This window comes from Falco punctatus (assembly GCF_963210335.1).
Source record: "Falco punctatus genome assembly, chromosome: 1".
In the NCBI taxonomy this organism is placed as follows: Eukaryota; Metazoa; Chordata; class Aves; order Falconiformes; family Falconidae; genus Falco; species Falco punctatus.
The window spans coordinates 104,405,117-104,425,773 of NC_137580.1; the positions used below are offsets into that span (position 1 = coordinate 104,405,117).

Sequence of the window (20,657 nt, forward strand, 5' to 3'; positions counted from 1 at the left end):
TGATCTGCCCATTTTTCTATTCTCAGTGTGGGACTTGTGAACAAATACCTTGAATGCTTTATAGGCAAAATGAACCTCTTGTTTAAGTGCAAAATCTTTTTTCTAGGTAAAGTGAACCTCTGAATCCTTTTTTTTATTTAGTAGTGCTTCAGAGCTGTCATGTAATGTGTCTGGCTTTTGCTTGAAACATTAACGCTGCAGCTCTGCCGAGGATGAAGGATGACATACAGAGTTTTCCTAAGTCACACTTCAGATGTTCTGTCATGCTGTCCAACTCCTGAGCTGTCTGTGAGATGAGGGGGTGATTTTTCCGTGTGCCATGTTTCCTAGCAATCGTCTTAGCCATCAATTTTCCCAGGAAGGATGTCTCTTTTACATTTCTTTATGTTCAGGGTTGAACCGAGTAGGAAGTGTGTGGACTTCATGCTTTTATTTAGGAGCACAATGCAGCTGGATTGTGGTAAAGCTGCTACTGCATGTGTATCATGTCTCAGGTGTGAACACAACTCAAAAGCTTGGACACAGGTTTGCATACTGATTTTTTTCTTTTTTTTTTTCTTATATCCCCATTGTACAGAGCAGCTTGTCTGAGCAGTGGGACTTGTGTATGCTTTGTGTCAGTTAAAGAGTTTGTTATACTGAACAGTCAAAAAATAATTGTAGAGTTCTAGTGTTGGCGCAGTCTCCTGAGATCATAGGAAGAGTTTAAAAATAAAATAACAAAATACTGCATTAAGATACAAAGAAAAGCACATATGTCATAATCTCTCCCTACAGGAAAGTATAAAAATTTCGTTTAAAGTAGATATCGGCAGATCCAGCCTTGTCATCTTCTTTGGTGTTTGTTTTCACTAGTAACATCACCAAACTTGCTCACTTGTTTACCTCGTGTTTTAGTAATTGCACAGTTTGACTTTAAATACAAGGAGAAAAAGTCATAATTAGGAAAAATTGCTTCCCATGAAGTGTTGTCAAGCACTGGAACAGGCTGCCCGGGGAAGTGGTTGAGTCACCATCCCGGGAGGTATCTAAAAGATGTCTGGAGGCGGTGCTTTGGGACATGGGTTAGTGGTGGACTCGGCAGTCCTGGCTTAACGGTTGGCTCGATGATCTGAAAGGTCTTTTCCAACCTGAACAGTTTCTGTGATTCTATCATAATGGCAGGAATGGTGTGGTGCGAAACTGTATGTCGAATTGTTTTGGCAACCGAGTTAACGTTTGTTAAAGTTAATTCCCGCTGTGGTGTTGTCCTCCAGCAAAAGCCTTAGTTTTTTGCTTCAGCACCTACCTGATGCCCAGCCTCAGCCGTCTGTACTGGCTGAGGTCCTTTCTGGGTGCCCAGCACCGTTCGCCTTTGCTACCAAGAATAATTTTTTTAAAAGGTGATCATTGTTAGCGTGTGTTCAGCTGTATGTTTAACAGGAGTTTATAGAACTGCTAAGCTAAAATTCAGCTCTGTGCCGCAGAAGTGCTGCTGGAGCTGCAGTCAGCTAAAATACAGCATTTTGATTCGGTTGCCTTCTAAGGACTTTGCTCTCATTTAAGTGGTGTAATTATGTCATGGTTAATTGGCAGGTTATTTCGATCTAATCATTTCAGATTATTTCTCTCTAGGATAGTACTTTTAATGGTGCATCAAGTTCGATAATCGGGTAGCAAACCAAGAGATTCAAGCGTAAGCTTCCTCCCAAACAGCCGTGATTTGACTCTGTCAGACGCTTGTGATCTGTTCTTAGAGGCCAAGTTGACTTGGCTATGTAGCTGAACCTGAAATACCAAGTTCAGGGCTGGGAAGTCTTGCTTGTAAAGAAATATATTTTGTAAGTGCATTCCCAATTTAGGGGGGAAAAAAAAAAGGGTGCTCCTGAAATACAACATTTCTTTTTGGAGTATGGTCAGGGTTTGCGTTTGGTTGGGTTTTTTTGGTTGGTGTGTTTTTTTGTTTTTTTTTTTTGTTTGTTTGTTTGTTTGTTTTTTCAATTAAACAGAAGCTTGATTCAAAATTAAATATGATTGTGAAAATATAGCTAGCTGTTTTTTTTAATAGTAGTGTGTCACTGGATCGTGAGTTCTGTGAAGTGGCTAGTTAAAAAAAATTACCTTTACGAGCTTGGTTCTGTTGGATAGGCTTAGCTGAATAAAAGTATCTTGTACTTTTGTTAGTACAAAGATGTGAAATGCATAGCTGTGTGAGTGACTCTTTATACGTGCTCAACACAACTTTTTATATTAAATATTTATGTTAAGGTCAAAGTTAATAAAGTTGGCAATTATTCCCTTCCATAAGGGGGAGGGGGAAGTCTTGTCTAACCCCATTGTTTTCACACATACTTTGAAAAACTGTGTTAAACTGGTGTTTTGTGTAGGAGGACAGTGTATGGAAGGAAATACACATTTTAAAAAATCTGGTTCTACGGACACTTCCGTAAGTAAAGGAAGTAGTTAAAACCTGAAAGAATATGAGAGGGTGCAGTGTGAGATAGATGCAGCAGTAATGAGTAATGGATGGTGGTATGGCTTTTAGGACTATTCTACCCTTTAATGGAAAAGCTTTTTAGTGTTCTTTTGTGAGCACCTTCTTCGTAGTTCCAGCTGCCGGTGGATGGATACTGCTGATTCACTGGTATAGATGATGTGCTGGCTCCACCTAAACGTAACTATGGTTGACTTCTATAGGGAGGCAGTGCAAATGCCTTAAAACCTGCTAAAGACTGCAGATTTCCAGCCAGGCTGTTTCCTGTTGTTACAAATTCAGTACTATGGAAAACAGATTCTTCTGATTTTTATTTAATGCTGTTATGTTTACTGCTGTAGTTTCTGTGAAATACCTTGAATTTCTGCTTGAAATAATTTTCTTTTTTTTTTTTTTTTTTTTGCTTCTTTTCAGGCTTTTGCACAATTTGATGCTGAAGGAGATGGCACCGTAGATGTGGAGAACATGCTGGAGGCTCTCAAGAATTCTAGTGGAGCTAATCTTCAAGGGGAGCTTAGCCATGTGATCAGGCAACTGCAAGCTTGTTCGCTAGTTCCAGGTATGAGAACAGTGACAAAACAAATGGTTTCCCAAGTCTTGCCTTTTTTATAAGGGGTGCTGCTTCAATAAATTGTGTTAATAGTGTTGCTTGTCCTGATCTTATCAAAACCATACTTCGGGTTGTTCTTGTTTCTCTAGTATCAAACAAGTGAAGTTGCTGTAAATGAAAAATTTCCCATAATTGCATCCAGCTCACTAACTTTCATAAAAACCCAATATTTTCTTCTCTGTGTGAGCAGCTGTGGAGCTGCTTATCCTTGTTTGGTTTAGCTTATGGTCAGAAAACAGTTCCTTGCAAAATTTTGCTGAGTGCCTAGCTAATGCGATCTTGTACTCAGTAACTGGAGGAATAAATCGTTCATTGAGTCTATTTCAGGTGAAGAGTCATATTCTTTTTTATTATATTGTTATTTAGCATTTGAAATCCTGCTAAAACATAATTCATGTTTTATAGCATACTGTTTGGAAAGTGTCAGTTTCCAGAATTTGATTTCTGGGATAAGTATCGGTTACTGAGTTTCCTTCCAAGCTTTTGATGCTAAGTGGCTAAAGGGGATTTGCCTCAGAGGATTAAATGAGAAGTGCTAGAATTGGCTAGAGATAAGTCAGAGGAGAGTACTTACGGAGTACTGTTCTATGCATCTAAATGCACTGTGATTCAGAGTACCGCTGTCAAGGAGCTGAAATTTCTTATGAAGTTCATGGAAAGCATTAGGCATCTCTTTGGGAATAATCCATAATGCCAAATGCTTAGTGTAGCTCAGCATGAGTGATGCGAGTACATCAGCTCATTAGCCAAGAAGCAACTGTTTCACTTTGAACTTCTGGGACAGCAAAATAAGCACAAGAAATAAGATTTTTATTTTTTTTTAATTGTAAATTGTTTTGAACCCCTTCAGGCATTTCTGGTTACTGGCAAAAATACTTGCCTGCACCTTTCACAGTCCTGATGCAAAGGTTGCAAAGTTTGAGCTACTTTGTATGGTGGAATGTAGTTCTCATGTAGGTTCCTGTGCTTAACTGGGATTTATCTAGTCATACGTTGCAGAGGGGACAAATGATGACTCGGTCAAGTCAGGTGTTGCAACAAAGATGGAAATAATGTCTCTTTCTAGGTTTTATTGATATATTTTCTGAATCGAAAGAGCGTCTCGGTCTTCATGCTTCAATGATACTGAGATTTTTGCACCGGAATCGGATTTCTAGTACTGCCATCCCTTACCCAGTGTTGGAGTACTTCAACAATATCTGTACTATGCGGTCTTCTGTATTGAAGGATTCTTTAGATCGGCTTCTCCTAAAAGAGAAAGGTATGTAATATCTTTCTTTTTTTTTTTCCAAGATGGTAATGTAACCATAGCTTGAAGAAGCGATTACAGATAAAAGAAAAAGCTTTCTTTACTGTTTAATCTTTAACAGGCATGGCTTTTTATGAAGTTGATCTACATGCTTCTGTGGGTTTTGTGTTGTTTTTTGAGGCACATAAATTGTTTTCCTAACTACCTAGCAATCAGAGTAACACACTGGGATGTCTTTCACCTTTCTCCTGACCTGTTTCAGAATGATGAGTACTAACTTGCTATAGCCTTTATTCAGTCAATATCTCTACTAGTTGCTAGAACTTTAGTTCCCATGCGAAGGTGAATGTTTTCTGAAGTTGACTGTTCAGTATTAAAAAAGAATTTGCTGATTAGGGGTAGAGGTAGTGAATCTTTTACTGTATTTCAGATGGGACTGGCCTGGTGGTCTCCCTAGAGGGATGACTCCTTTTCCTCACAGCTTGACTTGATATTTTCAGTTATCTGCACTTCTATTGAAATAGATCAAGTTGCCTGGGGAGACAATATGCTTTGTCCCTTCTCTGGAACAGCTGAATTGACGTTTTCTCCATTGTATTACTTTTTCCTCTCGTCTACTTGTATTTTGGCATAATAATGATAAAACACTGAGGAGATAAAGGCTATTGAACTCCAGGCAAAGTAGGTACTTTAATACTGCAAGTGGCAGGTTGAGATGATTTCATTTCAGATGAAATGCAACTTTGCTGTCTTCTAGTTTCTGTCAGAAACAGTTCTCCAGGAACTGTGTTCTGTGCCAACAAGTTATTCTATATGAGATAGTTATTATAAAGGTATAACAATATTCAAAACAAGCAAAGGAAGAGTGCTGATGAGGGGTTTCTTTGCAGAATACCCCAGTGACTTGAATGGTGATCAGGAGTCGGACAAGCTGAAGTCTGTCACAAAGTGCTATACTCACATAGAAACCTCATCCAATTCTGCTGATATTGACAAGATGACAAATGGCGAAACTACATCTTTCTGGCAGTCAGATGGGAGTGCTCGCTCGCATTGGATCCGGTGAGTGATGTGGCAATGTACAGCTGAGTTTTGGGGGTGTTAGCCCTTTAAGTCTACAGCCAGCGGGGTATTGTGGTGGTTTGGCCCTGGCCGGAGGCCGGGTGACCACCCAAGCCGCTCTGTTGGTCTCTTCAGCCAGGCAGGGGAGAGAAAATACAACGAAAGTGGGTCAAGATAAGGATGGGGAGATTGCTCGGCAATTACCCTCACGGGCAAAACAGACTTGACTTGGGGAAATTAGTTTAATTTATTACCATTCAAATCAGAGTAGGAAGCTGAGAAATAAGCCCAAATCTTAAAAACACCTTCTCCCCACCCCTCCCTTCTTCCTGGGCTCAATTTCACTCCTGATGTCTCTACCTGCTCCCCACCAGCAGCACAGAGGGACGGGGAATGGGAATGGGGGTTACAGTCAGTTCATCACATGCTGTCTCTTCTGCTCCTTCCTCCTCGCACTCTTCCTCTGCTCCAGCGTGGCTCCCTCCCATGGGTGCAGCCTCCCAGGCCCAGCTGGCCCCAGGGCGTCCCCACGGGGTCCCCAGCCCGGGCTCCTCTCCCCATGTGCCACGGGCCCTGCCAGGGGCTGCCTCAGCGCCGCTGCCCATGGAGCACCCCCTGCCCTGGCGTGGGGCCCTCCCCGGGCTGCGGGGGGGTCTGCTCCCCCGTGGGCTCCATGGGCCGGGGGCACAGCCTGCCTGGCCGGGGGCTGCCCATGGGCTGGGGGGAATGTCTGCTCCGGGGTCTGGAGCCCCTCCGGCTCTGGCCTGGGGGCTGCGGGGCTGCTGCTCTCCCATCTCGCTCCTCTCTGGCTGCAGTTGCACAGGTTTTTTCACCCCTTCTTAAATCCGTTTCCCCGAGGCGCTGCCGCCATCGCTGCTGGGCTCGGCCTCGGCCGGCGGCAGGTCCGTAGGAGCCGGCTGGCATCGGCTCTGTTGGGCATGAGCTCCTCACAGAAGCCACCCATGTAGCCCCCTGGCTACCAAAACCTTGTCACGCCAACCCATTACAGGTAACTGAAAAAAAATTGTGCAATTAATGACCGACAGATGAATATAGTTGATTTCTGCATAAATTTTAAAGGCCTGACCACCAAGTAAAAGTATTCACCAGTAAAATGCATACATCTTCCACGCTGGCACGTACCTTTGCTTTGTAGCTAAGCTTTCCAAACTGCATTACAGATGCAGTAGTTATTGCTTGAGGTGCTTTGCCACTGTCTAGAAAGTTATGTGAAACTCCATGAAATGTGTTTTTTCGGTAGTAGATCTAAGTGTGTATACTTTAATTTTTTATTTTTTTTTAAAGTCTTATGTTGGTCATTATTGACACTACATTTTTATTCCCGGGGAATGAATTCTTAGTTGAAAAGCTGAACAACCGAATTCTACAGTCTCATTATCAGAGGTGACTGTCATTTAAGTCAATTACAAGTTTTCTAACTTGTCCACCGTGATATGGGGCTGGTAGTGCCTGTGAAGCTCTAGTTAGTGGCCAGCGGATTTATTTGTGTCTATAGAAGTGGATACAGAGTGAAGCTTAGCTAAAATGAAATACTTGACTTATGTTCTCTTTGCTTTGCAGTTTAAAGATGAAGCCAGATGTTGTTTTGAGACATCTGTCCATTGCAGTGGCAGCTAATGACCAGAGTTACATGCCACAGCAAGTTACAGTGGCAGTGGGAAGGAATGCCAGCAGTCTTCAGGAGGTCCGAGATGTTCACATTCCAAGCAATATCACTGGCTACGTAACACTGTTGGAAAACGCTAACATTAGTCAGATGTGTGAGTCAATAAAGATACCATTGGTATATTGTTCTGGTGCTTTTTTGAAGGTGAAAGGTTGGGTAGATCATAGATCGATGTGTTGAAATGTCAGTTATTAGAACAGAAACTTTTGACCTCGTCCTTGGGTTGGAGAAATTGTTTTAACTGTAGTTTAATTTCTAGCCTGTAAGATATTTTCTGAGTCTTTCTCATGGCATCTGTCTGGAACTTGGGCTAAGGGTTGAAGAGCCAGAATGACTAAATGTGCAGTTTTAGCCTCTCAGTTTGAAGACACTGGGCAATTTTAAAATATCTTTGCTTGCACAGTGAAAGCGTATGTTGGATGATGGCATCTGGCAAAAAAATCTGCTTCTGAGCAAGTATTTTTTTTTTTTTCTTCAGTAGCAAAGCTCTGAAGCTGGTCAGATGCTTTTTGTAAAAGCAGGTTTTATGCTAAGGGTTTTTAAGTAGTGTTATTTTTAAGGCTGGTAGATCTGTGGGTGCTACATTGGAATCAAACAGAGGAAAGCTGCTTCTTCCTAAGATGGCTTCTGCAGCTTTGGAAATTTTGTCCCTTCCTTCCAAATAGGTGCTTTTCACTAAGATGAACTCTTACTGCCCCAGAAGTGGGCAGCAAGGATGTTGTTCCTCAGAAGTAACTAGGACAACGTTATCTATGCAAAATGGTCAAGAACTTAACATGAAAATTTTTATCTAACTCAAAACTTTATTTTTAGGCTTTGTTCTTTTTCTCTATCTTCTCCGCTGCCATTCTCAAGACACTTCCTATGTATGTAGGTGGAACGGTACTGGATAATCTATAATCTATTTTCCACTTTAAGGGTCTTTTTACTACTTTTCCCCTAATTTCTAGCCATACAGTATGTAAAGGATCTCATAGGCCATTCAAAGGCTAAATCTTCCAAATCATATGCACGGTGAAGGAACACATATGCATAGTTGTCTGTATGTGGGAGTACTGTTACATATCTGCTGCTATTTTTCTAGGAGGCTTTGCAGCAATTATTGCTTTGAATATCTGGATTCTTCTAGATCTAATCCAGCAGAAGAAATTGAAAAAAAAAATTGTTTTGTGTTTTGACAGATGTACAGATAAACATCAAGCGTTGCCTTAGTGATGGATGTGACACAAGAATCCATGGACTCAGGGCCTTTGGTTATCAAAGGGTTAAGAAGGTGGGCGTCTCTGTGTGCGATGCTTCGGCTATCTGGTACTGGTCTTTGCTGACCTCTCTGGTAACAGCTTCCATGGAAACAAATCCAGCATTCGTTCACACTATTTTACAAAATACTCAGTAAGTACCAAACTTATATGGTTTGTGACTTTTTAAAAAATTATTTTTAAAAATACTTCCAGCTTTAGTAAACTAATCTACTTTATGTAACTGGCTTCCACTCCCTTAATCACGGTGTTTGAACATAATTTCAGCTATTGTGATATTTCTCTTTTATCCATTTGCACACACTAGAACAAGTCAAATTCTCCTACCTGTTGTGTCTAATCTAGTTGTTAAGTCATGACGGAACACTGACAGATAGGGTTTTTTACCTATCCTCTGACTTGTAATAATTCTGAAAAGCCTAAAATTAATTAAATTTTATTGTTAATTTTTTTGATTATAAATATTGGACACCTTCCAGGTACCACTGGAACTAAATTGAGCTTAATTTTTAGCAAATGTTTGCTTCTGTAATGCCATGCCATGCCTTATGCAGGGATATAGTCAGGAATATGCAGGATCTCTGTGCAGATGTTTGCTCGTGGTGGTTGGCCACTTTCTGCGTTATTGTTTCCTTGTTTGACTGCCAAATGCTTCTGCTCAATGACTTGAAGGATTGGAATCCTAATAAAACCATTACACACCCACATCAACTTTTATAGAGCTTAGTGTGATGCCACCATGCTTAAGAGCATGGCTATCGCCAGGTTAATGAGTACTGTAGGCTAAAGTCCATTAAGCCTATCTTTTAATTTGTGTCATCTATGAATCTTCTTTAAAGTTTAGATAACTTTATACATGCTTATGTCTGCAAGCTTTACTAAAACTGAAGGGCTTCAGATTTGCCACACCTGAGATATTTTTTTAGAAATACAATGTAAATACTGAGCTAATAAAGCTAAGTAAGTTATAATGGCAAAATCTTGACCGAAAAATATGCTTTCAGGAAGTACAAATTCAGTGTTTGGAATTATAAAGCAACCCCCAAACTTCAGTGTTGCATAGAATGACTTTGAAACTGCTTAGGAATTCCTGTTTTCAGGGGTTCTTGCGTTACCTTCGGAAATCAAACAAAAATTCTGATCTGAGCTAACCAGTTTCTCTTAGTTCCTGTAATTGTTCTGAAAGAATTTAAAAGGATTTTTCCCTTTATTAACAGGCTCTTGCTCAATTCTAAAACTATTTAAAGTAAAGCAGTACTTGGGCACTAAGCTATTTCTAATGCTGTCACGGATTTAATTCAAACCCCTTTGATTTATTTGTCTCATTAAATCTGAGATATGAGGCTACATTCAAGATTACCTGGCAGTCGTTGAACTTGCCCTGCCCAGAATGCAATACTGGTTTTACCTTTGGAAGAGATTCTCTGCGTGTATAAATCTTCTGCCCTCAGAAACTATTTATAGAGACCTGTTTGCAAAAAACCATGGTGATTCAAATGTCTAATTAATTTTAAAAGGCTGTTTTCTCCGATTCTCTCTGGTGTCTGATGTTACATTCCCTCCTTTCTACTAGGAAAGCACTGCAACACATGCCACCTCTATCTCTAACGCCAGGGTCTACAGATTTTTCAAGCTTCTTATCTCCAAATGTTTTGGAAGAAGTAGATAGCTTCCTTATAAGAATAACAAGGTGAGTTTGTGTTGATGTATTTTGATGGAGTGGAAGATGGCTTTGAGGAATTTTTATAGCAAATGTATCTCATTTTTACTCGCCTGCTCTTTTTTTAATATCTTGAAAAATTCAAAGACATTAAGAAACAGGCACCTCTAGATTTTTTCCATGTGAACGTTATTTTTGTTTAAAAACAGAATGTCTTTGGAGTTTCTTTTCATTCTGTTGTTTTTTTTTCCCTCCCCAGTTGTTGTACTACTCCAGAGGTTGAACTTACGCTCCTGGCCTTTGCCTTAGCCAGGGGGAGTGTCGCTAAAGTGATAAGTTCCCTTTGTACAATCACTGATCATCTGGACACTCCGTACAAGGCTTCATCGCTTATCGCTTCCATGGCAACAGTCAGACAGAACCTTCTTTATAAATATGGTAAATGAATAATTGTTGGAGCCTTTACTGTATGTACTTAAAACAATATGCAGCTTTGAGTTGTAATTGTTACTCTTTGAGGGGTTAAAACTGTACAAGACTTCTAAATTATCAGCTGTTAACCAAGAAGCTGAACTGTCTTAAAAGTTACTGATTAGATCAGCTTTCTTTGATCTAAGAATTGAACCAGGTAGCATTCTCTTGAGGGAGAAAACCTGAACTTTGTAGATAGTGGCTGTATCAAGGTGGTGATAGTGTTTGTGTTGTGTAGAAAGCAAATGGCATCAAGTGTTTTCATTCTTCCAATAACACACTTTTTTGTATGTTTAGCCTCAGTCAGGGATCTCTCTTGCAGACATGCATAAACTGAAGGAGTGTTCTAAACATAATGTCATTAGCGTCTATTTACAGTGCTTTTATTTTCACTTTTATAAACTAATCTGAATATGTCATTAAGTGTAGAGCTGTGCATGGTCTCGCAAAAGGTGGTCAACTTTTGCTGTAATGACTGTACTTCTTTGATAAATTGTGTTTTCTCAGATGTCAGCTTCTGAGATTATCGTTACTCTCTCAGCAAAAAAATCTTCCTTTGCTTTTTTTTTATAATTATCAGTATTTACTTTCAATAGGTTTGAAAATTGTTTAGTTTTTCCCGGAGTAGCCACTGCCTTTTTTGCAAGACAAGAGTGATATTTCACATATTGTGAATTCCTAAGTCTGCACACAGTTGAAGGAACATTAGTTGTCATGATTTTCATTGTCCTTCTGCCCATATCTAAAACTTTTTTTAGGTCAATGTATCTTGTACACTCCAGCTTCTTCACACTTTTTTTGTGTGTGTGTCTGACAATGATAAAAATCTCAGTATTGTAATTTTTTCCATTCATTTTTTCTATGAAGAACTTCAGAAAGCATTTTCCCCAGTGTTTTTTCTGAACTTGATAAACCCTTGCATTTTCTTACTTAGGAAAACCTTTGCGACTAACTCTGCAAGCATGTGATGTAAAGGGAAAAGAAGATAAATCAGGGCCTGAAAACCTCCTTGTAGAGCCATGGACTGGGGATGGTAAGAGCCTGGACTTAAAATCCAGAATATTCAACTACACAAAGGCTGTTAATAAGGCTCTGGTGCTGTTCCACTTATAGTTAAATATACTTGGTGCTACTCGATAGTTTTATGATATGGAAGATCTGTAAGTAAAAATGAAAAAAAAAAAAGGGCAAAACAACAAACACCTCCCCACCCCCAAAAATATAAACGAAACCAAACCCAAAAAAACAGAACAATGTGGAAATTCTGTTTTACAACAAGGTGGATTTCTCAGGAGCCAGCTTATTGTTAAAACAAAACAAAAAGATTGGATTTTGGGGAGAATTATTGATATTTTATGTGGAAGTCAACAATGAGCTGTCACAAAGAAAATTATACTAGAGCACATTTTGTGGCTTGACCTCCTGAATAATTCACTGCTTGTTTCCCAAATATTGATGGAGAGATATGGTAGAAATCATTGAAATTTTCGCTGACTTTACGTAACTATTAATTCTTCTTTAAAGCCTGTCTTTGTTAATGCAATGCTTTTATGTACTAGATAAAATCTAAACAAAGAGTTTTGTTTTTCTTGACCTCCTTTTTAAGTGAAATGCTGCCTAATCTTTTTTTTTTTTAAATTGTGTATTGTCTTGTGCAGTGCTACTGGTAAATGAAAGCTATTGTGACAGAAAATCAGGCACATTCTAAATGCTCATTTTACCTGTCTGTTTGCTTTGTGTTTGTTTGGTTGTTGTTTTTTTTTTTTAAAAAAAAACAATTTTGTGGATTGTCTTACGCTGTTTTGTGGATCACAGTTTGGGGAAAGGTGAGTTGTATCAGTGAATACAGCTACAAGCCCAAGTAACTTTTGGGAGTTACTTATAACCTTTAATGGGGAAACACTCTTGAAACTGCTGCAGGTATTGCAGTCCTAGGAGAGACATGGTCTGGAGAGATCGTGTATGCTCTTGTGGGAGCACGTACTGACATAATACAGTCGTCTTACTTGTCTCTTTTTTTATTTGGAAGCATTTACTAAGGAGCATTTCACTAGAAAAGCATTGTGGTTTTGTTTTCCCCCCTTTAGTCCACAATCTTCATATTCTCTTTCAAACAGCTTGCACTAGCACTCCTTCCAACCTCATCTATTCCCTCTGCTGCTTTAGGTTTTCTTACTGAAACTGGGAAAACCAGGGCAAGTATCATTCTTTCTACTGGAACTGAATCTTCATTTCAAGTGACACAGATAAGGATAAAGGTATGTGGTTCCTGTATCCTTTTGAAGTAGAAGGCTTGCTTTTTTCCCTGGTGGTAGAGTTGAATTAGAATATTTTTTTGTATGAACTGGAATTTTCAATTCATCATGAAATAGTGTTATTTTAGGGGTTTGCTTTGGTATAAGTCACAGGGAACTTAAGGAAAGGGAGGTCAATTGTTTAAGGTGCCATAGGCATGTGGTAAAGACGCTTATTTTACATTGCTGTTGTCTGTATCTTGCGATATACTCAAGCCAGTGACTCTTATGTGTATGGCTTCTCTCTGAAGAGTATGGATTTACAGGTAAGACCTTATAAATAATTTTCCAACTGTATATAGCAGGTTTCAAGATAGCAAGTAAGTTAGATTAAATGTAGGTCTTTCAAATTCATTTTTAGAGACACCAGTGTACTTTGCACATTTGGTGTGATTTTTATCTGGTTTAAAAAGCAAGATCTTTTAAAAGTGATTAACTTTTAAAAGTGATTAACTCTCATGGCCAGGGCAAAACTTCAGTGAGATTTCTGATTCCTGGAACAAGGATGCATATTTCAATGTCAAAGAGACTTAAAGGTGGATGGATTTCTGGCAAGTAAATTCTAACAAGCTGGAGAGGTAGCTAAGCTGTTTTGCAGTGTAGTGATACCAGGATACATAATTTTAGTTTTGTTTGTGTTGAAACAAAGCATACAAAATTAAAATGAGAATTAATATATGGAACTCTGGTTAATGTTGGAGTGCTAGCAGGGTGATAAATGCAACAAATATTAACCATTCACACGATCCTGGTTCAGTGGGTTACAAAAGTACGGTCAGTATTTAGTTCCTTTCCATAACTTTTTTGTTATGGGAAATATAAAATATAAAAGCAATACATTTTTATTGTCAATTTTTTCATAATATTGCAACTGAATCTCTACTCTTAGGTCCGAAGAGGTGCCATTGGGGCCCAGTGTGGGCTGGTGTTTGCTTATAATAGTGCTTCGGAAAAGTTCCATGCAGAGGAACACTTCAAAAGATTTGAAAGCTATGACAAATGGAAGCTGCGGGAATTCAAAAAATTTTTAAAAAACAGGTATAGGCGGACATTTTGTAACGAATACCTGGAAGATAAATGTTAATTAGGTCTTTTTGCAATGCCACTTGAACTATTGAGAATTGTTCCAAATGACTTAAAAATTAGGTGTCATTTAATCATTACTTGTTTAATTTTAATGAGCCTCAACTTGATGTGTTTGAGGAAATACATCATGGCTAGTTTTCAACCTCTTGATTTAAAAACCTGTTTAATAAGGGATATAACAAAACAAACTTTCTGCTTGAGGTGCAGATCACTGGTAAACAGAAACATTTTATGGGAAGATCATAGGTTAGTTAGCTTTTATTACTTTCTCAGAACTGTTTTTTGGGAGTGAAGGGAAGTTAGGGACAGTGACTAAAAGGATTTTCTTACTTTGCATGTGATAGTTCGGGTATGTGAAAGTTTCTGTTGTCTCTCATCCGAACTTTGTAGCTGTAACATGCTAAAAATATTTTGGTAGAATATCAACAGCCTTGCAGTTTGCTTAAACTTCTTCTTCACAAAGTTTGTGGTGTACTTTGATATGTAGAAGCAGTTCTTCGCATGAAGATCTGGGAGATGATGACCCTATTGGCTGGTTTGAAGTGGAGGAAGAATGGGATGAAGTTGATGTCAAAATGCAGCAATGCAGAATCTCCCAAGTAAGAAACTGAAAATCCGTTGGTGCAGTCACAGTGAGCAAAAAAACCCCATAAAATAAAGTTGATCTCTGTGCTTTGTTGTAATGCCAGTTGAAATGAGTCTAACTCTTTTGTGCAAGGAGAATTCTTCTGGGTAGAGGTAAAAATCAATGGGCTTCTAGTTAAATGAATGATTCAGCTTCTGTCCTTTAGGTTTTATTCTTTCTTTATGTACACACAGAGAGCTGTAGTTAAATGGTGCTTCAGGATCAAATTTAATGCAAAATTACGTGATAACGCACAGACTGCTAGTTTCATCATGAGGAAATATTTCTAAAAACGAAGACATGATTGTTCCTTTATTCTAAGATCTAGACAACTACCGCCAGTTTCTTCAACCTTTGTTTTAAGGGACAATTGCTAAGCAGTTCCATCAGTTAGGTTGATTTCCTTAAGGAATATGGGGCTTTTCTGTTTCAAGAGTGGCAGAATATGGGGTTTGACAGGGAGTGCCTAAATAGAAAACTTTGCTTTTTGCATCCTGCATTTCTCTTGATTCTGGAATCGGCTGTTGTGCAGTTCCTCAGTCCTTTTTCATACTGCGGAAATCAGCAGAAGTGGTGGTACAGTTACAAGTCAACTGGATATTTTTCTAAAACTGTGACTGCTTGCTAAGCCACTCTGCTGGTGTCTGTGTAACCCTTAGTCCCTGAGACTTAACGAGCGTGCAGAGTTACTGAGTACATTTGGATGGCAGAACTTGCTGTTCCCTTCAGGTTTGCATTCTGTACCTTACTGTGGATAGATTGCATAAAAGAATGTTTTAAATACTACATATTGATCCTCTGCTTGCTTTTTAATGTGGCTAATAATTATTTTACCTGCGAAAAAGCTGTAGCTATAGAGCCAAGGAACAGAGTATGTAGAACGAATGGAACTGATAATGACTTAACTAACTTTGCAGATGTTTGTAGAGGTCACAGAACCATCCCTGTGACTTTTTTGCAAGGGAGGAGAGTTCAAGCTTAGCCTCAATCTCGGGCTCAGTATTTTAAACTTCTGGAGGTGATTTCCAGGGAATAAGGCTTGACCTCCCAGCCCTACCTGCAGTCTCCTCGCATATGTGTGTTCACGTCTTTTAAAAGCCAGATTAGTACTAGTTTTTAAAACCCAATCTTGTGCTGTGTTTCTGCCTTTCTAGTACTTGATGATAAAGTTCTTGTGCACAAGACAAGACACAGCAGAACGGCTCGGGGTTCAAGGCCTGCATGTTCTTGGGTACCTTCGGCCAATGCGAGATGAGCCCAATAGGAGCATGAACTGCTTGCAGTGCAGGAGAACTGATGACGATACAGTTTGTGGCACAACTCTTCTCCTGAAGACGCTTCATTTTGTCCAGCAGCTGGCACAGGACCTGGTATTCTTACTACTTAGTTCTTTTTAAGCATGTTATTTCCCATGCTAAAAGTAATAACGCTATGCTAATGGTAGTTGTGAATGGATAAAGAGAAGTCTTGGGAATCGGTACTAGCAACCATTAAGACTGTGCTTTGAGGGGAAAAAAAAATATCTGAAAAATAGCATTCTGTGTATGTTTAGTGAAGTTGACTAGGACTATTTGGTCCAGAAGAGAGGTAAGAACCATTTTTCAGCATCATGTTACAATGCTGGGTGAAATAGATGCGACAGGAGGATGCTCTACTGTCTATTAGATAGTGTAGCTATTTCTGAAGCAAGCATCTGGAAAAATGCATAGAGAAAGAGCTAGGAAGGTTGCACAGATTAAAACGTTCTCTTTTTATCTGAAATAATTCTGCAAATACCTAGGGTGAGATGTGTACAACTAAGAGATGTTGCTGGTATGTGCTGATGTGTCTCAGCATAATGTACCCGGCTTCTGGGGATACAGGTCAAAATCATGTTTTGTTCTTGCAGTGCATGCATCTGCCTTTTCGACTTCAGTTCTGAGCTATGGGCAGTCTCGTTTTGGTTATTATTTTCAGTCAAATTAGATGAAGAGGCAGAGGTTGTGGGTGGAGGTGGAGGACAGGGATGGGGGACTAGACAGTCTAGAAAGAGGACAGTGAGTCCTTTTTAGTAGCTCTGTGAAGGGGAAGGTTTCAGCATGAACAGTCACATTTAGACACTGGAATATGCATGAAAGACCTTACACTGGAATTCATGTTAGCTGCAAATTTATAGGAAACCAGGCTCCTTTAGGCCCAGTGCTCAGGGATTTACTTTTTATAAATGTGTTCTGTATAGACTTAATTTTCCAATCTTGCGTTTTCTTTGCCTTTTTAAGGTCCAACAGAAGGAGAGTGGATTAAAATACAAGTCATTTTTAGATTTCACAGGCCTTGATTTGCAGCTGTTCTGGAATTTTTACAATAAACTTCACCAAAAGTAAGTCACTTCACTGTGCGGTGAAGAACTAATCTCTGTGTGTGTATGTATAAATAAAGTATGCTTAGTTTAGCTGCAGCAGTTTCTTCTTCCTAAACGACATCATTTACATAAATAACATTTTCCTGTTGCTGCCATATGGGTTTTTAACTCTGATGTTATGTAGAAGCTTGAGATGCAGATTAATTTAGCCGGTAGCTACAGGGTTTTTTTTGGCTATCTGTTCTCTACTCAGTGTTTTTTATCCATCTGAGATGGTGACTTTCATAACATTATCTATTTGGTGCAAAAGAGCTTCTGTTCTAGTTACTGCTTCTGTTTGTTTTATGCTATCTTGCAGCCCGAGGGAAGAATGTATCTTTGCTCAAACACTGCTACTGCAGCTTCTCCAGAGCTGCTTCTCTGTACTTGCTGGAGACGGTAAAACTGCTAAACCTCAAGAAAATTCTCAGAGCAAAACATCTGGTCACACAGAAGCTGCAGAAGAGCTTTATAGACATTTGTGTGAAGGTAATTTACATTAACTGTTTTGTCTGTTCTGGCTTACAAGTGTATTGAAACAGTTACAATTTGGGAAAAGATATTTATTCCTAGAGGCCAAGTGTTCCTTTGCTGCTGCTTCAGGTCAGTGTATGCTCATTAGTCTATCACAGTGAAACTTCCTTTTTAACCCTATGAAATGGTTTTATAGATTTCTGACAACGTATGGTCTGGAAGCAGCTGCAATAGAAAACTTCTTTCAAACATGGCACCTGCTTGAACTAGCAGAGAATGTGTTCCTTTAACTATAATGTTACTGGAGTTCGTTTATTTCATATAAATATAAATGATCTTGAAAGGAGCCTGTAAGGTTTATAGAAGCACAGGGAAGATTCTGGAGCCGGTGGAGGATGGAAATTACACATTAGATTCATTGGAAGTAGGATGACACCTTTCTTACTCAAGTGTAATTTTTTTGTTTATGAACTAACACGCTCTTGAAAAACGAGCTAGAGATAAAACAGTTTATATAGAACCTGTCACATCTCGAGAACCTTATGAGCTTTGATAGTTGTCAAGTCTTAATGTTCCTAGAATTACTTTACTCGGGGAATAAATATATCCTTAGGAAAATCTTTCTTGCTAGAAGTCAGAAAGTTTCCCCTCATTTTCTCTGTGTGTAATGGGATTGCAAGGGCTTGAAGTTGTGTAAAATAACATGTTTAATTCGGTTATGCCTCTTAACATGCTGGATGGAGTATTAATTTGAACCTGTAATTTTGTTTCCTTTTTGTATGAGCAGTAGTGGATATGGGGGACAGTAACTTCATGCCAATGAAAATGCTAAAAGAGGAAGTTAAGAACACCTTACTCAGTGGAGCAGCAATCTTTTTCCCAGATAGACAGACCAGGCGACACCAGCTCTTCACCATGATGGTAAACTCTTAAATGAGAAATTGATTGTTTAGTACCTGCTTTCTTTATGCCCAAAAGAGGACAAATCTGAGTTCTTGTTGTCAACTAATGTATACTTTGTCCTATTAAAGTAAAAACCTTTTTTTTTCTTTGCCTCTTTTTACCCTTCCCTTTCTCTCTCTCTCTCTCTGCAGCTTATCCAAAGAAAGAGGAGCTAACCCTGCCTTTCTTACCAAAAATGAATAGTAGAACGCAGAAATTAGAATTCTTTCTCACAGAGGAAGGAAACAGAACATATCATAAAAATAAATCTTTTTCCTTTTCTAGAAAAACATCACAGAGCAAGAACATAAGCAATCAGTACATCTTGCCTTCAGATCCTTGTGTACCCACTTCAGGTAAGGGGTCCTGAAATTGTCAATAATTGTCTTGATACCCCCCATCTGTTAATAAGTTTATATTTATTCCTTTTTAGAAATGTTATTCCCCTGGCAAATAATTCTCCAAAGTAATCAACTGACTTTGCTTTAGGAAGGAGAACACTGCTACTTAATATGTTTATTAACTGAGTAGCTGTATAAAACATTGTCCAAGGTTGGTGCTGAAATCAGAGCGTATTGCTCTTAGGTTTCTTCTAGGCTGTTTGCCAGGTTTTTAAAGTGATTGTTTGTCCGTGGTGATGGCTGGTATTGATTTAATTGGTCTAGAGTCATCAAAACACAAACTTTTGATTTTCCTAGTAATTATACAGTAGGATCTCTACAGATTTATCACAGGGATAAATAAATTTGTGCTTTGGAACTGTGGTACTTCTTGGTTAGTGAGAAGATCTTTGTTTTGTAGTGATCAGGATCCAGGTGGACTCCTATTATTACCAGAGAAAGGAGTTTCTGCGGATTTTGACATAAGTGAAGTGCTGTCAGTCATGGATACCCTTCTGCTAGTGGCAGCAAGAGAGGTAATTGTCTTTGCACTCTTCCTGCTTTGCCAGGATTTCTGTATGCATTCAAACACAAGCTGCAGGCCTGAGGTACATGCTAAAGAACTAGCTTTCCTGTCCATCTGGATAAAACTGTTCAGGGCTATTCAAGTCTGCAGGATTAGGTTTTGCAGCCAATTGAAGTATTTTCCTTTAAGCATTAGTATTTCATTATAGTGGAGTAAGTAACGTAGAAGATGAAATATTTTGCCGTAGCGTTGAAAAGAATTTATGGTACCCTATCAATGCTAGGAAACAGAAGTAATCCCACATTGAGAGGTTAGAATTGGTCATGCCACTAAGGGAGGTGTAAATGGAGGAGGGCCATTTACATATGGAGAAAAAATTTGCTGAGAACACAGTGACTCATATGTTGTAGCTATTCCTACTTAAAATTTCAATTTAGCAAAACAAAATCCATCAGTTGCTTCATGGTGTTACATGCTACTTGTCAGTTGCATTTAATCTTTTTTCTGGGGTGAGTGGGATGATATAATGTCCATCACAGTTTACTGGGTATGTGTTTCGTGTCGTTCTGCAGCAACGGAGGATATCCTTTTGTTACATTCTTTATTTTTCAGTGTGAAATGATGATGCTGGATGTTGCACAGCAAGAGAGTGGCACAGTCTTGTCTTCCCTATTCTGGTCTGTTCAAGGTAGCCTCCTTTCGTGGTGCTACCTGCAACTTAAGGGAAGTGATAATTCAGCCAAGGATCTCGCAGTAGAAATACTTAAAAACTGTAAGTGCTGGGATCGAATACAGAATTATGTGTGATGTAATACAGGACGTTAAAATGGGATTTGCAAATTGCAGTATAATAAGGGTTCACTGGTGGTTGCCTGAGGCATACTCAGAGCTGTCACAACATTTCTAATCCCTCTAGGAAGGAATTTGTAGGCATACTGGGCAATTTAGAATTTTAACTGTACTGATAATTTTACATTGGGAGAATCTTCAGAAAACGTTTCAGTCAGGTTTGGGGGTCAAATACTGAAAAAACTAACAGCCAAACAAAAACCAGTTACAGACTTTCATTTGAACATCTTGGTTTCTTTAAATGTCCCGTATTTTTATAAGGTCCTGTGTGGTGATTAACGTATTTTCTTAGAAGTTTGTGATAGCAAAAGGAACTTAAGAGGCTGGGCACTTCTAAGGGTGTTTTGCTGCAGTGGTTTGGTTTTTTTATTTGGTGTTTTGTTTGGTTTTTACGCAGCAGCTCAGTACTGAGTAGTTGATTAGGCCAAGTACTTAATGGAGGTATAATTTTATGTAAGATTACTTCATATTTATGTAATTTGTGTATAAATAAGCTTATTGTGTTCTTATCTTACATTTAAAAATGGAGTAAGGCTATAGCTAAAATCTAGTTACTTAAGCTGATTTCTTAGTTGTAGAGGGAGGCTCCTGGATACACTGAGGTGGTTGAAACAAACTTGGAGGATTTGA

At 38.9% G+C, this 20,657-nt stretch overlaps 1 protein-coding gene across 3 annotated transcripts in view; it reads left to right on the forward strand.

Moving 5' to 3' along the window:
- Positions 1 to 20,657, forward strand: part of ZZEF1 (zinc finger ZZ-type and EF-hand domain containing 1) — a 60,660-nt gene that overhangs the window by 2,257 nt on the left and 37,746 nt on the right. For all 3 annotated transcript variants that reach the window (XM_080411277.1, XM_080411278.1, XM_080411279.1), the window contains exons 2-19: positions 2,888 to 3,032; positions 4,150 to 4,344; positions 5,223 to 5,394; positions 6,976 to 7,175; positions 8,263 to 8,473; positions 9,914 to 10,030; positions 10,260 to 10,438; positions 11,406 to 11,504; positions 12,638 to 12,729; positions 13,655 to 13,803; positions 14,339 to 14,450; positions 15,631 to 15,846; positions 16,735 to 16,835; positions 17,176 to 17,345; positions 18,118 to 18,251; positions 18,558 to 18,628; positions 19,074 to 19,188; positions 19,791 to 19,950. In XM_080411277.1, the coding sequence (XP_080267403.1) occupies positions 2,888 to 3,032; positions 4,150 to 4,344; positions 5,223 to 5,394; positions 6,976 to 7,175; positions 8,263 to 8,473; positions 9,914 to 10,030; positions 10,260 to 10,438; positions 11,406 to 11,504; positions 12,638 to 12,729; positions 13,655 to 13,803; positions 14,339 to 14,450; positions 15,631 to 15,846; positions 16,735 to 16,835; positions 17,176 to 17,345; positions 18,118 to 18,251; positions 18,558 to 18,628; positions 19,074 to 19,188; positions 19,791 to 19,950 (2,638 nt within the window). The remainder of the gene's footprint in view (positions 1 to 2,887; positions 3,033 to 4,149; positions 4,345 to 5,222; positions 5,395 to 6,975; positions 7,176 to 8,262; positions 8,474 to 9,913; positions 10,031 to 10,259; positions 10,439 to 11,405; positions 11,505 to 12,637; positions 12,730 to 13,654; positions 13,804 to 14,338; positions 14,451 to 15,630; positions 15,847 to 16,734; positions 16,836 to 17,175; positions 17,346 to 18,117; positions 18,252 to 18,557; positions 18,629 to 19,073; positions 19,189 to 19,790; positions 19,951 to 20,657) is intronic.